The 15,805-nt window shown below is 38.2% G+C and overlaps 1 protein-coding gene across 1 annotated transcript in view; it reads right to left on the reverse strand.

The window, feature by feature from the left end:
• Nucleotides 1-847: 847 nt before the first annotated feature.
• LOC146809880 (myosin heavy chain, skeletal muscle, adult-like) overlaps nucleotides 848-15,805 on the reverse strand; it is a 30,183-nt gene continuing 15,225 nt past the window's right edge. The window contains exons 21-38 of the mRNA XM_085616735.1: nucleotides 14,428-14,670; nucleotides 13,510-13,686; nucleotides 13,270-13,415; nucleotides 12,853-12,943; nucleotides 12,127-12,516; nucleotides 11,900-12,026; nucleotides 11,674-11,792; nucleotides 10,316-10,512; nucleotides 9,041-9,224; nucleotides 7,490-7,655; nucleotides 5,825-5,949; nucleotides 5,421-5,729; nucleotides 5,121-5,324; nucleotides 4,901-5,026; nucleotides 3,233-3,403; nucleotides 2,126-2,230; nucleotides 1,927-2,022; nucleotides 848-1,030 (exon numbers count right to left, since the gene is read on the reverse strand). Of these exons, the coding sequence (XP_085472861.1) occupies nucleotides 863-1,030; nucleotides 1,927-2,022; nucleotides 2,126-2,230; nucleotides 3,233-3,403; nucleotides 4,901-5,026; nucleotides 5,121-5,324; nucleotides 5,421-5,729; nucleotides 5,825-5,949; nucleotides 7,490-7,655; nucleotides 9,041-9,224; nucleotides 10,316-10,512; nucleotides 11,674-11,792; nucleotides 11,900-12,026; nucleotides 12,127-12,516; nucleotides 12,853-12,943; nucleotides 13,270-13,415; nucleotides 13,510-13,686; nucleotides 14,428-14,670 (3,144 nt within the window). The 3' untranslated portion in view covers nucleotides 848-862. The remainder of the gene's footprint in view (nucleotides 1,031-1,926; nucleotides 2,023-2,125; nucleotides 2,231-3,232; nucleotides 3,404-4,900; nucleotides 5,027-5,120; nucleotides 5,325-5,420; nucleotides 5,730-5,824; nucleotides 5,950-7,489; nucleotides 7,656-9,040; nucleotides 9,225-10,315; nucleotides 10,513-11,673; nucleotides 11,793-11,899; nucleotides 12,027-12,126; nucleotides 12,517-12,852; nucleotides 12,944-13,269; nucleotides 13,416-13,509; nucleotides 13,687-14,427; nucleotides 14,671-15,805) is intronic.

Consider the following 15,805-nt stretch of genomic DNA (forward strand, 5'->3'; position numbering starts at 1 on the left):
TTATTTCGGCCCTTCTTGGCTTAATGACTTTACAATTGTGTTTCATGTTTAGCTGATAATACCATAGATGCAGTGGGCTATGCAAAACTTAAACCGCCAGGAGATTTACTCAAATGTCATTGTACAATTCCCTTTACCACCCACTGTAAGACCTGCCAATTTTTCGTGAACAAATTATCTGAACATTTGGTTATCTCCAACCACATCCAAAAAATAACAGCATAAAACAGTGAATTAAGAAGTTTGCTTCACATTTATTACCCTTTACACTTGTGTGTACATGACAAGATTTACAGTATAAACACAAAGAAGTTCATATTCTATGCACTTCTTCAGCTTCAAACGGCCAGGCGTTCACATTATTTCTGGAATGCAAATAACAATACAATAGTTAAGGATAGTAGGCAACCATTTCAACAAAGAATACTAATGCTAAGTGATAAATAATTCAATTAATAAGCAAGAACCCTTTTTAGATAGCAGTTCTTCCCTCTTGTAAACAGAAGGTAGTAAAGGATGTGCCAAATGATAACTCAGCCATCAGTGATAATCTATGTCATTCTGCCCCCTTACACCCCAAACTTTGTGACGTGCAATGTCTGATTTCTGTTTATTATGGCAGCAGCATATGCAGGCATGGATTCAAATACTAGTTTATACTAAGAATAGACAGATAACGTGTGATATCCTGGATCCCAGGCTCCCTGTGAAAGAACCTTTGTGGCCCTTGGTGCTGGCATTGCCAGTGTAGCCATGGTTTCTAAAGCATTGTCTTTGCATTTGTTGGTGCATGCAACCCAGTTGAAACACAAAGCCGCTGTTCATGTGCAAACCCTCCGGCCACACTTACTTTTTCCCTAATTCAAGAGAAAACCCATATCCCAGCTCTTACCTTGCCGAGGCCAATGTAACGGCTCTTCACTCTCAGTTTGTTGACCTGCGACTCAGCGATATCTGCGCGCTCTGAAGCCTCTTCCAACTCATGCTGAGTCTTTCTGAATCTAGACAGGTGGGTGTTTGATTGTTCCTCCTGAAACCGGTATAACATAGTGTTCTGTTAATGCAGTCTGAGTAAGTGTAGCTCATTATCAGCTTATAATGTTTCGGTGTCACAGTGTATGACTTCCCCTTTACTCACTTGTTCCATCATCACATCTAAACAATACTGTGTGTAACAAAGATGCCCGAGCACCTCAGAAGGTGTAAATGCACCTACATAACTGATCTTAGATTAACATATGTAGTTACACATCAACCCATATATGAGTACATACACTTACATTAGTTTCCTGCATCTAAGCTGATCTGACCCAACACACTTACTAGGGCGTAAACGTTTGCCTTGAAACTGGTCCTTTGCATATCTTTATAAAATTGTAAATTTCATAGTTTCAATTCTACTGGGTGCCTCTAAATCACATTTACCATCAATTTTATATATGAGTATGGGCAAACTGAAAGGACGTATGTTCTCCTCCAAGCAAGTTAATTCCAGAATATTCCAGACTCTGCTATATTCCTTCCTCTCTTAGTCTTGATCCAGAATGGAAACCCCAGTGTATTGGGCATATGTTCATAGGCTTAATTGAGGTTCACTATTATTTCTTCCTACAGCTATCTAAGATAGTTTTTTCTACCCCGGTGCTCTAGAAAAGGCTTGCCAGTGTATTATCACAGGACTCCTCTTAATACTAACACTGTTATGTGCAGTAGGTGGTATAACTGGAATACATATTTTTCCATGACTCTGGGGTCCAAACTACTGCCTATTACTCACTTTGAAAAAACGTATTTTCAAAATATTTGATTGACATGATTGCAATAAACTCTCAACTAAAAAGAGGAATTGTGGTCTTACAAAGAGCTTGTTAAGGACGATACAATCCTATGTTATATAGTGTGTTGAAATCTGTATAAATTACTTACAGCATCCTCTACTTGTCTCTTGTATGCTTTCACCTTCAACTGCAACTTGTCCACCAAGTCCTGGAGCCTGAGAACATTCTTTTTATCCTCTTCAGACTGTAAGTAAAAGCACAGTTTGTCATTCCATGTGGGAAAGTGACAACATTTTGTTGTTATTATTGCTCAACAAAGCTCCCAAAATCCAGTCTACTGTAGATACCTGGTAGGTGACCTCCTTGAGTCGCCTCTCATACTTGCGCATTCCCTTAATGGCTTCTACTCCACGCTTCTGTTCTGCCTCAAGTTCATTCTCCAGTTCATGCACCTGCAGGATGAAATTTTTATGAAATTCCTATTTCATTTAATGCTCTTGAACAGTTATTTTGCTTTGACATAATTTCAACATTTTATTCTAGTCTTCTTTCCATCTGACCAACTTGACGGGACTGGTTGCCTGTTTAAGGATATCTTCCACAAGTTTTACATGACTAGACATATCTTCTTAAGCTGTATAGCAATGTCTATGCATGGCACTCTGCACTCACTAGCTAGAGACCTTATGAGAACAATTAATAAAAACGTTTGTCTATATCTATGAGTTTACTCCCTTATTTGGAGCTAATTTGCAGATCTTTTGAAATTTTCAAAAAATCGTGAGAAGATGTGATAGGTACAGCTACTCGGGATTACTAACATGCATCAGTATGAGTAAATGTAGCAAATGTACATTTACACAAATATTTAGGTATCCGCTATTTACGGTCCATATTTTCCTCACCCTAAGAAGAAAATACTTTTTCTCCATGGAGAAACCCATTTATTGCCCATCCCTGGGTGTACATGTCATCGATTGACACACAGACTGCTGATTTACTATAGTCCCTGACAAGAATAATAGTAAATCGTATTTAAGCAAACAATTTCACAAAGGCCTATGAAGGTTTCCCTGCCCCTGTGAGGACATTTACTCATGCCGTTTAATGTGCGTGTGTAATTTCATTTGTGAGTGCAAATGCATGTTCTGTGAAAAACAGCCATCAATTTACATGCACACCCCTCAAAGTATTATAGGGAAGACTTACTTTCCCTCTGCCTTGGTATATTTTCGATTTAGCCAGCATTTGTACTTATATTGATAGTTTAAATATGTTTGTGATAATGTTGTACAGATATTGATAATGTTGTAAAGATATTGTGTAAGTATTGCTCAGATGTGCATAGAATAATTGTTTTGATGAGGAGACATTGAAAAGACTGAAGGATCGAGTGGCGCCCCAAACTGAGTATGTATTGTGCTATTAATGGCATATGCATCAGAGCTCCATACCCTGGCTTCCAGTTTCTGAAGCTGCTTCTTGCCACCCTTCAACGCCAGCTGCTCAGCCTCATCCAGGCGGTGCTGCAGGTCCTTCACTGTTTGATCCAAGTTCTTCTTCATCCTCTCGAGGTGGGCACTTGTGTCCTGTTCCTTCTTCAGCTCCTCAGCCATCATGGCTGCCTGTGTATGGATAGCAATAGCCATAATAAACAAGTACCACCTCTTTTGTGATACACGTTTCACTGAAAAACGAAGTATGTTGTACACATTTTCATTACGTACATATGATGTTAAGCTACTTGCTTTAACTCTTAAGTATTGAGAAGTAGATGGAAGTGAAAGAGTGAGCAGTTTACCCAACTGGCAACTGGAGTTCGTAATAGTATCTTAATTGAGATGATTTAGACTATCATTAGCAAAAATATTGTCTGATAGGAATATCATCTACAAAAATATCAACCCATGGTCTGTGAATGTTCCATTATTTATTCCATTTGGCTAATATTTGTATACACAATATGTAGGAAACAATGTTTCTGTCAAATTATATTTTAGTTGCGATATTCTGGTACCTTAAGAAAATTTTAGATGCAAACATCTTAGCAAACCCTGCTGAGATATCAGCAGTGACCATGAGTACATCTACTGCACTAGCTCTGAGACAGTGAAGCTGAAAGTGTGTTTCAGCTGTATTGAAACTCATTGATAATATCTTATGCCTGAGTGGGGACAATATTTAACACATCTTATACACAACAATAAAACTACAACTATCTTTCAATGGCCTTTTGTGAAAAACTGTGATGTCACCGCAATGCCCCAGCCGGGGTTGACTAAAGTACACCGCTGTGGCAAAGAGTCATCATCCAGCAATCAGAAGAAAGAGGAGTAGGCCTTACTCCTCAGTCCTTCCAGCAGTAATGCTCTCTTTACTAAAGGTTTTCCTGAAAGCCATATGCAACTGACAAGAGAGGAGAAATAACGGGTTTCTTCTTTTGCTACCTCATCTGGTCATCTTTATAATTCTGCCTACACTTTGGGCTTTTTCAAGTTTTTACACTTAAAACATTAAGCACCTTAGATAAGTTTAATCAATAAAGTGAAGATGAATTGGTGTAAGTACAATGAACCCAAGTGCCATGATATTGTGATATTGCGATGGAGACTATGAACTCACTGGTAAAAAAACTGGTGTGGCCCTTAATGCTGCTAAAGTACTGTCACTGAAAGACATCATGTTTTTCCAAACTGTACATTGGGTATGTACTGGGATTATTATACGAGAAGCCATTTGCAGTATAATGTTTCCATCTGGATGCTCTGCTACAATGCCTAATTTGTTAAAGAATAGGGGGCCGTGCTAAACATTTTGTTCAGAAGTCGGCACCCTGCTTTATCAAATGTCAAGGATGCCACATGCCAAGGCTGTCTAATCCTGATCCACCTCATTCCTCCTCCCTCTACCACAGACACACTATCTCCATATATGTAGCACTTCTTGTCTCTTTTCTCATCCTTGCTTTCTTTGTCCATGATTTCCATCTTTCTCTTCCTTTCCGCCTGTAACCCGAGGCTAAATTAAGCACTGCTCTGCTGAAAATAAACTCCTCTGCACATTTAAAGTTGATAACTGATCCCAATTGAATTACAATTTTACTAAAGACAACTAGTACTTACATCTGTGATTGCCTTTTTCGCCTTTTCTTCTGCATTTCTTGCCTCCTGGATGCTTTCTTCTACTTCACTCTGTAGCTGGGAAATATCAGTCTCCATCTTCTTCTTCGTATTGATGAGACTAGTGTTCTGTGGAATTAAAGGGGTCATCAGCAATTGAAGTGTTAATATTAAAGCAAAGCGCATGAGCAAACATGTCAGCACCGAGAAACTTTCAGTATACCTGAGTGTGCAGCAGCTGCACCCGCTCAGTGACATCGAGAAGTTCATGTTCAGCTACTTTGCGGCCACGCTCAGTCTGTTCCAGAGCAGCTCTCATCTCCTCAATTTCTGCAGCCATCAGGTTGCTTCTTCTCTCAACCATGGCCACCTGTTCTTTCAAATCTTCATTGCTTCGAAGAGCATCATCCAGGTGAATTTGGGCATCCTTTGTGGAATGGAAGAAACAGAGTGTGATTTGCCATCTATTGACAGTTGGTAGGACAGCTCAGAAAAAGTGAGGACAGCCAATTGGATCTTTTACCTTGAGTTGCGCTTGCACATTCCTGAGCTGTTTCTGTGCTTCAGCTGCCTGGCGGTTGGCATGTCCCAACTGGATTTCCATCTCATTGAGATCTCCTTCCATCTTCTTCTTTAGCCTGATGGCATCATTCCTGCTCCTGATCTCAGAATCCAGGGTGCTTTGTAGGGATTCCATGGCCCTCTGGCTATTCCGCTTGATTTGATCGATTTCCTCGTCTTTCTCTGCAATCTTTCTATCAATCTCAGATTTCACCTGGTTCAGCTCGAGTTGGACACGCAGGATTTTAGCTTCTTCATGTTCTAAGGATGCCTGAAAACATTAAAAAGTATTGCAGCACTTAAATTAATCTCTACATAAAAACATAAATAGTTTTGGCCAATATGGCTTTAACTGTATGTACTTGCCTCGGCTTCTTCCAAAGCAGATTGGAGTTCGGATTTCTCTTGTTCAGTTTGTTTCTTAGCTTTTTCCAGTTCGTGAATACTTTTGGTACCTTCAGAAATTTGTTCGGTTAGGTCAGATATCTCCTCTAGAAATGAGAAAAAACATGCGTTGTTGTATCTGGCATGTCATTATTAAAATTGGCCATTCGGTACGTAGTATGGCGAAATAATTATACAATATATTGTTAAGATCAACAGTTGTGATTTGTCATCAATATATGCTAGGAAATCATGAGTATTCCAGTTATTTGACAAGTCTATAGAAGAAAAAAATGCTTTCTTCTCTACAGCTGTCTTGAAATATCATGATAAGCTGAACACTTTTTGAAAACATGAATCTCATCATGATGATACAGCACCCCAACCTTATAACATGCCTGGGATTTCTCAGTGCAGTTTTTCACTTCCATTCACCTCATTGAAGTGCTGGAGACTGCTTCTAAAACTACCACGCATAACAATCATAATGTGCACAGCATTCCACTTAAAGGTATATACACAACCTTTGTGACGTATATGAATCCATATTTCCACTTGCAAAACAAAAAACGCATAATCCACGGTGGCTTGCTTCTAAGGCTGCTTCCTACTACCATTATAAAACATCTGCAGTGCCCTACACCAGAGACTACATCTGATATTACTGGACTCAGCTCTCTCAAAGTACATGAGTTGTCTTTTAATGCTTCAAACTCCTATTGTTATTATGTACATAAGACTCTATAATCATAAACATAGAGCACCAGTCTTATAGTTTTACAACACAGTCTGAGTCTATCGAACCAAATATTCATAAACTCTATGCTATCCTATCAGGGGATATACCAAGTTGACTTTACAATATAGATCCACATTCCATCAGAGGGTGTACTATTCGAGCCTTATGCTATAAAAGGGTTCTGTCTGAGGCACCACCATCTAGTCATCATGATGATGTCATTATGAGGAGGCTAGAACAGCCCACTGTAATGATGTGCATGAGGATCTCAATGAGGTCAGAACACCTTACCCCATTGACACTACTGACATAATAACCCTGTCACAAGACAAGACCAAACCACAAAGACCTGTGTCTAGCATATATGGTCTCTTTATCTTTTGGTACCATTTCAAGTGGTACCGAGCTGTGAAAAGCAGTGACACCACTAGTTAGTAAAAGTGATATGTGCAACACAAAGCACACATCCTGACCAATATCTGCATTGGTATGTCAGAGATTCAGCGTTATAGACTATGAATGAACCATTCTGTGGAAAAGTACAACATTCAGCAAGCATAAGTATAGTTTATGAAATAGGTAGTAGCATCAGAAATGTCCCATCCACAATGGCATTCAGCAGATAACTGACTGACCGTATTCTACAGCCGTATAACATTCTAAGCAAGCATTCTACATTCTATAACCCACATGCACTAACCGAGGATACCACACTTTCATTTCAAGTATGTTTGTAAACCCTATATGAGTAGACAATCTGTATTATACCAAACAACCCAAATAGGATGAGGAAAAGTCTGAAAGAGTACTGAAATGTATTTGGACACTTAGCTTTAAAAACATTACATCTATAAAATATGTATTTATGCCTACAAAGCAAGGACACCCTGGGTGAATCCAGCACTTACGCTGAAGGTTTTTATTTTCTCTCTTGAGAGTCTCAAGCTGGTCTAAGGATTCCTCATAGGCATTCTTCATTTTGAAAATTTCTGTGCTCAAGGACCGCGTCTCTTTCAGAGAGGCTTCAAGTTCAGCCTGGGCTTCATCATGCTTTTGTTTCCATTCTGCCAGAACCTATGGAATCATACCATTTACAAGTTATAGACCACATGTTAATCTTCCATTACACTTGAATCTTAACAGAGTTTCTCTCAAAGAAATCTGTTATCTTTCAGACCAAATGTCAAATAATTATTCTATTTTTTACCCAAATCACCCAAATGTCATCTGTGTGCTGCTGAGTTCTCCTTAAATGTTTGCTTCTATTGTGCATACAATACAACGTGTCAGACCATATGTTGCCTCCACTTATATCTTTTTAAAATTGGGTAGAAGGGCCTGATTTGTCTTTTCTTTTCATTGCAGTGGAAAACTAGTGTATGGGTTGACTGCCTTCAAGGTCTAGATATTGTGTCATGTACCAGTCCCATGATGTCACCCTTCCAGTTGTGATTGGTAAAATACCTTCTCTCACATTAGGCGCAAATACAGCAATTTTGTTTCTAAATTGCATGTGCTGGAGTGAATATTTACCCTGGCAAACAGTGGTAAAAAGCCAAGTGTGCGAAGAGTGCAACAGGGTTGCATATTTGCTGTGTTACCTGAGTTGGCATTCCTTAATGTTGAAGAATAAGGTGCCACTAGAATTACCTTTCAGTCTATGGAAATGAGTGTATTAAGACTTATTTCTAACGCATTTAGTAAAGCACGACATTATTTGAAACAGTTATCAAATGTGATACTCTCTTCCCTCAGTAAGAGCACATAGAGAGTTCCTTGTTTCAGATGTGTTGTTAAGAAGAGGGGTGCTTTCTTCTTTAGATGTCCACTTTTTTGGACAGCTAGACTTCAGATCCTCTCCTCTGAAACTTCTTTACCCTTCTAGCTTTCTGTTGGTGATGTAAGTATTAACTCTTTCTACAAGAATCCACGACCTGCATTCTGTATTCTGGCCCTCTGGTATTCTTAAATATGTCCATCTTGAGGTCTGAAGTCAGGACAATGAACATTAAGGGTCTGTTGGTCCCTTTTAGAGGTAGAGCCAGAGTAGCATATTGTCTGTAATGTTGCATGATGAACTAGAAGTTGGTGTTTATTTAGAATTAAGTCCTGAACACCTTCTTTAATTACATAGCAAACTCAGGATTATGACATATTAGTATCTGATTTGTAAACTAAAATGTAAATTCAATGTTTCTGGTTTGCATAAAGGAAAACAAGCTGGGGGCGTTTTTCTAAATTACAGTTCAATATTGGACCTCCCCTAATTGCAAAGAAGAGAATGTGAAACTTTGTGTTTCTTAACTAACAAACAGAAAAACACGTTTCCCACCTAAAACAATGTATTTACAGAAAATAACTTTTTCTTATAGATTTTCCTAAATAGACTGTGCTAAACTTTTTGAAGAATTCAGTAATGTATAAATGTAAGATATTCCACAAAGATTTTCCCAATTCACCTTATCAAAGTTCTTCTGCTTCTTGTCAAGAGCTGCACAGGCTGCGTTTGACCTCTCTACGTCAATCATAAGATCTTCAACTTCACCCAGAAGTCTCTGTTTTGTCTTTTCTAATGAGGCACATTTAGAATTAACTGCTTCAATTAGTTCTTCTGCATCCTGTAGACGCTGAGCAAGCTTCTTCCTGTGGATAAGAAGATATGGACTGTATTCTGGTGCATTTATTTCATGATTTGTATACAAAAATCCCATGAACCACTAATTTATTTCAAAACAGTGAAAGACACACATTAAAATAAATATGCAGTATTGGGCTCTAGACTGGCAGCTATCAAATCATTGAAGGCACAATATCTACATAGGGAGTTGCGGGGATTTTAATATCAGAGTTTATTTTATAGATTTTCTGAGAGTATTTCACTGACTAAGATAATTTCTTCAATTTTTGCATTTTAGTAATACATTTAAATATTTTTAGGTTACAAAAATAAGTTTTCAACCGTCAGAAATGGTGCCTGTCCTCCATGGTGGTCCTAGGAAGGATCTTATGTGTTGTTCACATAAATATCTTTCATTAAATGAACTTAATGTCTAAAAAGGCTGTTGTGACACCTGCACTGTCAAGGCCTCAGAAGTTCCTTTACAGAAAAAATAGCTCTTATGATTGAGAAAAATGACTTAAGTATAATATTTTAAAGCATCCCAAGAATAAATGTTAAATCCAGTACTGAAATAGCCATTTATTATATCCAGAATCATAAATGTAAGTAACTGTCATACGTTTTACAAGGGTTACACACCTTTGCTTAAGTTCAGAACATTTTACTTATGTTTAACTCTCGCATGCCCTAATCCAGTGATACACAAGACATTACTAGACATACATAATACATATTTGTTTGAATATGGGTCATGAAAATAAAGTCTGTTAGCACTGGATCCAAATTAAAAAGACTTTCTATGAAGCAAATAATACGATCCCTGGGCGTCTCTGATTTGCATCAGCTGTATATCCATAACTTTGCCAAAGTGCAAAATGTTTGCATTGAACCCAGCATGATGATTCTTTCAGCATCACTCATATGCTAAGAGAATTGACAAACATTTGTTTGACTGGATCTCAAAGATCATTTAGGCATCTTCGTATTTTCTATAGTGCAATTGTTTGTAAATATATAAAGTGCTGTGGCTTTTCTCAACATTGAATCAACTTATTTTCTGTAATTACATATAGAAATAGGAATACAAGCAATTGCAGATGTCACAGAAACCTACTTGGCCTCTTCCAGCTCCTCAGTACGCTGGATGGCGTCTGTCTCATACTTGGTCCTCCACTGAGCAACTTCTCCATTGGCTTTGGACAGGGCTCGTTGCAGCTCAGCCTTGGCCTCCTGCTCCTCTTCATATTGTTCACGCAGTAAGTCGCAGTCATGACGAGCTGATTGTAAACCATGCGCAAGTGCATTCTTGGCCTAAAATATATGACATAAAAGATGTATTTGGATCTAAATGCTTACGTGAGCCACCCACATGGTTCTTTTTAAAAAAAAAAGAAAATTGTGTAGTACAAGCCAACAATTAAAGGCTTGGAAATGTCAACGTGTTCAACATGTAGTAGCTGACATCAACCTCTACTTACACAGTCGAGATCATAAAGTAGATAAATGAATAATTTTCAGCAATCAAAACATTAAACTACGCATTACAAAGATATGTGCCATTTTCCAACAATTACATATGCAATTGTGATTACATTTTATAACTGAATATAATGCGAGTAATGCAGTCAAAAGCAGTGCATACTCACTTTAGAAAGCCTCTTGCCTCTTTCAGTGTGGGCTAATGCTGAGCATTGTGGAAGAGATTGTCCTAAAGGCACTAAAAACTTTTTAGCACTAAGGCTTCTACTAATGTAGACATGCAGGGTGCTCTTTTCCCTCAGTAAGAGTCATGGAGAGCAGAAGCTAAACTGCGTTACAAAATACTCAATTACATTTACTTCATTCAATTTTATGATATTCAACATTTCCCCACTTTGTGCTAGCTATGAAGCGACTTAATGGATCAGTCACTGACTGCAGAAAATGAGCTTGGCTGCCCTATTAACATTGGAGTGCGAAACCCCGTATTGGGTGCACTTAATGCGCATTGTGGCTGTGCACCTTGTTATCTGGATCAAAAACATCACTTTCCTGCTCACTCAAATAGTTCACACTTGTGCCGGAGATACTGTAGTGCATATATGCTTGGTTCTGCCTATACCTTCTCCTCTGTGTCTGTGTTTAAATGACCCAGAGTCATTGTGGGGGCCACGTGTAAGAGGTGCTTAAAGAATATTGCAATGAATAGCTGAACAAGCATTCACCAATAATTGGCTGCTAGGTCTTTCATGTGTGTTTCCCATTCTTTCACCCTACTTTTTCTTAAACATATTCCAATTCGAAGAAGAAAGCGAAGTGGAACAGAGCTTTCATGAAGGTTGTCAATGACAAAGAGCAGCTAACTCACTGATACACATGGAATTACAAGGAACAGCTCAAATGTGCAAAAATATGTATCAACATGAACTAAGGTTAAGGTGCATAGAATGAGAATATAGATACGTGCAATGTATGCTGTTGTACATAAATTACCTTTACTTCTTCTTCTAAGTGTCTTTTCAGCTCTTCCAGTTGCTGGGTGAAGGCTTGCTTGCCTCTACTTAACTGAGATATTAAAGATTCTTTCTCATCTAGAAGCCGAGAAAATTCGCCTACAACCAGATTTGTCACAAAATCAGCTCTTTTTACCCATGTTCCAACAGTTTAATTGTGCATATAATATAGAAATGTACACTACAGATACCCTTTGTTTACTTACCATTCTCTGTTGACAGGCGAGCTTTCTGGGTATTTAAATCATTAATTTGGCGCTGATGTTCTTCATCTTTGGACTTAAGTTCAGAAAATTGGTCTTCCAGAGTTCTGCACATTTTTTCCAGATTAGCCTTTGTTTTGAAGTAAAATGATAAGGGTTTAGATAAACATGTTGCAAAACTATAGCTGCAACTCATGATACTCCATGGGATTCAGAAACAAAATAATTACCTTGGTTTTAGAGACAGACTCCATGTTACTTGCGAGGTCATCAATTTCCATCTTCAGTTCACTCTTCTCCTTCTCTAGTTTCTGCTTCACTCTCTGCAGATTGTCGATTTGCTCACCAAGTTCTGCTGCACTGTCTGCATGCTTCTTGCGCAGAGCGGCTGCTGTCGCCTCATGCTGCAAAGTTGACTCCTCGAGATCGCGGCGCATTTTCTGGAACTCTGCTTCTCGCTTCTTGTTCATCTCAATCTGAACTGAGGTGGCCCCACCGGCTTCCTCCAGCCTCTCACTGATCTCTTCAAGTTCCCTGGAAAGATCTGATCTCTGCTTCTCTGTTTTAGCTCGCGATGCTCGTTCTGCTTCTATCTCCTCTTCAAGTTCTTCAATACGAGCCTAGAATAAGCATTTTAAATATTACCCACTGTTGTATAGCCATAAACGGCCTCTGCTTGAAACTGGGATTTGTGATTAACAAATACATCATAAAACTCGAAAAAGCTTGTCGATAGATCTCTAAAACTTTATTCTTAAAAAGAGGTAAAAATGGTTATTCAAAATTTCACAGACGCATATATACACCATTTTACACACACACAGACATAAAATGTTGGTATTCATTCTGCTTATGAATTAGCCATATTTTTCTATGTTTGTCTGAAGGTTGGGGTAAATATTGCAACTCTCACTTGAAGAATATAAATGTATGTAAGCGTGTAAGTTTAGAATTACCTGTAATTCCTTAATTTTCTTCTGTGATTGAGCCCCTAGTACCTGTTCATCTTCAATCCGGCTTAGGAACTGGCTAATCTCAAACTCCTTTCTGTTTTAGGGGAAAACAAATAAAAATAATTGTGTTTGTTTATTACAAAGCAAACATGTTGTCTAAGGGATCATAAATGTTCCATTACTCCCCTTGAAAAGGTCTGAGACTCAGGTGGTATTTTCCCACCAATATTTTCCACCATAACTAGTGATACATTCCTTTAAAAGAGGTAAACTAAGATTTAGTCACCATGTGTCAGACTCTAGGCTTTGCCATTTATTCTAGAACCCCCAAACACCACCACCAGAGTGCATTGACAATGGCCATTATATTTCTTTCCCGTTGTCAATGTCAAAGCAACATTATATTTTTTATGTCTTTACTTTTTGTTCTTTTCGTCCAGTTGCTGCTTGTCATTTTCCATGTCCATTAGAGACTCCTGGGCAAGTTTGAGGTCACCTTCTAGCTTCCTTTTTGCTCTTTCAAGGTCCATGCGCAGCTTCTTCTCTTGTTCCAGAGACCCCTCAAGCTAACGAAACAGAAAAAACACAAACTATCATTATTCTGGCCTACATTATATGGATTTTTACCATCTGCCACTATTAGTGCAGTAGGTGTCTTACATCATCCACTTGTTGCTCCAGTTTAGATTTCGCTTTTGTTAGGGTATTGACTTTATCTTCCTCAGCTTGGAGATCATCCAGGGTCTGCTGATGGGCTTCTTGAAGAGCCTTTTTCTCCTTCGTGAGCTTTGCAATGTTTTCATCCAGGCCAGCCATTTCTTCAGTAAGATTTTTAACCTAAATATGATAGAAAGATTTTCATATGTATCCATATTTTAAAATAAAAGTGATGTATGTCTTTTATTTACTGTTTATTCGCATGCCTTCCACAACTCCTTAAAACAATTGTACCTATAAATGTGCATAGACAATGTATTTTATCTTTAGCAATTAAGCAAAAAGTAGCAGCGTGTTATTTTAACTGAAAGGGCAAGATAAATTTAGGCTACCAGCATACATTTTTTAAATATCCAATTTAAGACATCAATACATGCCAATCTCTCTTACAGGTATTCAAAGAACAGCTAAATTATGGTTACATATTTAGTTTTATGATCAACTGAGGGACACATGGCGGCACAATGTGCGTAATGCATGGGCAAAGGAACTTGATGTTTTCATGTTACATTGAATCTGTTTACTGAGTACAACAACCTAATGATTAAATAGTGAACCCATACAAATCTTGTCTAGATACCACCAATCTACCAGATAATGTCTGATGATATAAATAACCTGTACGGGCCCAATATATGTATGTGGAAGAAAAAGGAAAATGTGCCTTCAACATGGCCCAAGGAAAGATCGATGACACGGCCCAAGAAAAGATCGATGACGGTTCTGCATTTCAGCAGTAAGACAAAAGAGCATTTTCATGTGTCATTTCTCTTTAAAACAATGTGTCCACATTTCTGTATCACACAGTGTTCATCAAAGGTTAGACACCTTCTGATGAAGCATCTGCTCAGTATGACATACCTTATTCTCTGTGGCATGTTTCTCCTTTTCCACCTTGGCCAGTGTCAGTTCAAGGTCATCAATGTCTTTCTTCAGTTCAGAGCACTCGTCCTCAAGCTTCCTTTTCTTGGCTGTTAGCTCAGCATTCGATTCTTCTTCATCCTCAAGCCTTTCAGTCACTTCCTTGATTTTAGCTTCAAGACCAATCTTACTTTTAATGAGTTGATCACACCTCTCCTCAGCATCAGACAGATTGTCTGATTCCTTTTATATGTAAAACAGATATTTAAAACATCAGATTCAAAATAGTAATGCTGTATTTGCAAAATCTAAAATATCAAACATAACATTGTATGTGATTGCTTGTGCCTTTTGGTGGGTGCTGAAGCAACAGATATAAGTGCTCATGTTGTGGTGACAATTGTTGAAATTAGCCTCTGCCTTAACCATACTATCTTTTCTAATCATGTCCCTCCTTACTTGGACAGGTATTTCCCTAACTCTACCTTCCTGAAGATTGAATTAGCTGGCACTTTATGATAACATCCCTACTATTGCCTACAATTCACAACATAACCTCTCACAGTTGACACTGAGCCTGCTCCATTCTCAAAGGAGAAAGAATATTCAGGTGTCATCTTGTATTTCCTTCCTACACTCTGTATGTAATGCCAGGTGCCAAAAGCATCAAGCAAGTTAGGGCATTTTGCTGTAAGAATTTTTTTTATGCCACAAAACTGCAAGGGAGGGCAATGGGAGCTCATATTACTGCGTAATGTATCTTTCCTCAGATATATAGATTTTCCATGTAACACCCTCCATCTTCATACATGCGTATCACAGGTACATATGAAAACAATCTTGAGGGAGATAAGACTTTCACACTCTGACTCAACTGATTCATTATGCATTTTGAACATCTCAGTACTTGAAAATTCAACTATATCAAGTAATTTCCAACTGGTGCTGACTGTTACATAAATGATGACTTGGTAAATCACTAAGAGCTGCATTGGAATTATGTAATGCAATGCATTAGCACCATTGAAATGGCACTGAATAAGTACTGCAGAAGAAAGCTGGGGTGACTTGACAAAATCGCTGACAACTATATTGTTGAACATAAATGCTGTGTCCTAAATACTATTTGCAAAAATATTATCTCATTGGGTGGAGATTTTCTATTATTTAATCCAGTGGGGGTGATATTTTTCTATACAATATTTTTGTCAGAATATATTCAGTCCATGATATTCTGGTAACATACCGAAAGCTGTAGGGCCAATCAATGTACAAAGTCAAAACAGGTGCTGAATAACAAAGTACTAGAGAAATAAACTGAAAGGTCAGTATATACATGGAGCTGCTAAGAGAACGTCATCGTGTAAAAATCTGAATT

The sequence above is a fragment of the Triturus cristatus genome, chromosome 7 (genome assembly GCF_964204655.1).
Source record: "Triturus cristatus chromosome 7, aTriCri1.1, whole genome shotgun sequence".
NCBI lineage: Eukaryota > Metazoa > Chordata > Amphibia > Caudata > Salamandridae > Triturus > Triturus cristatus.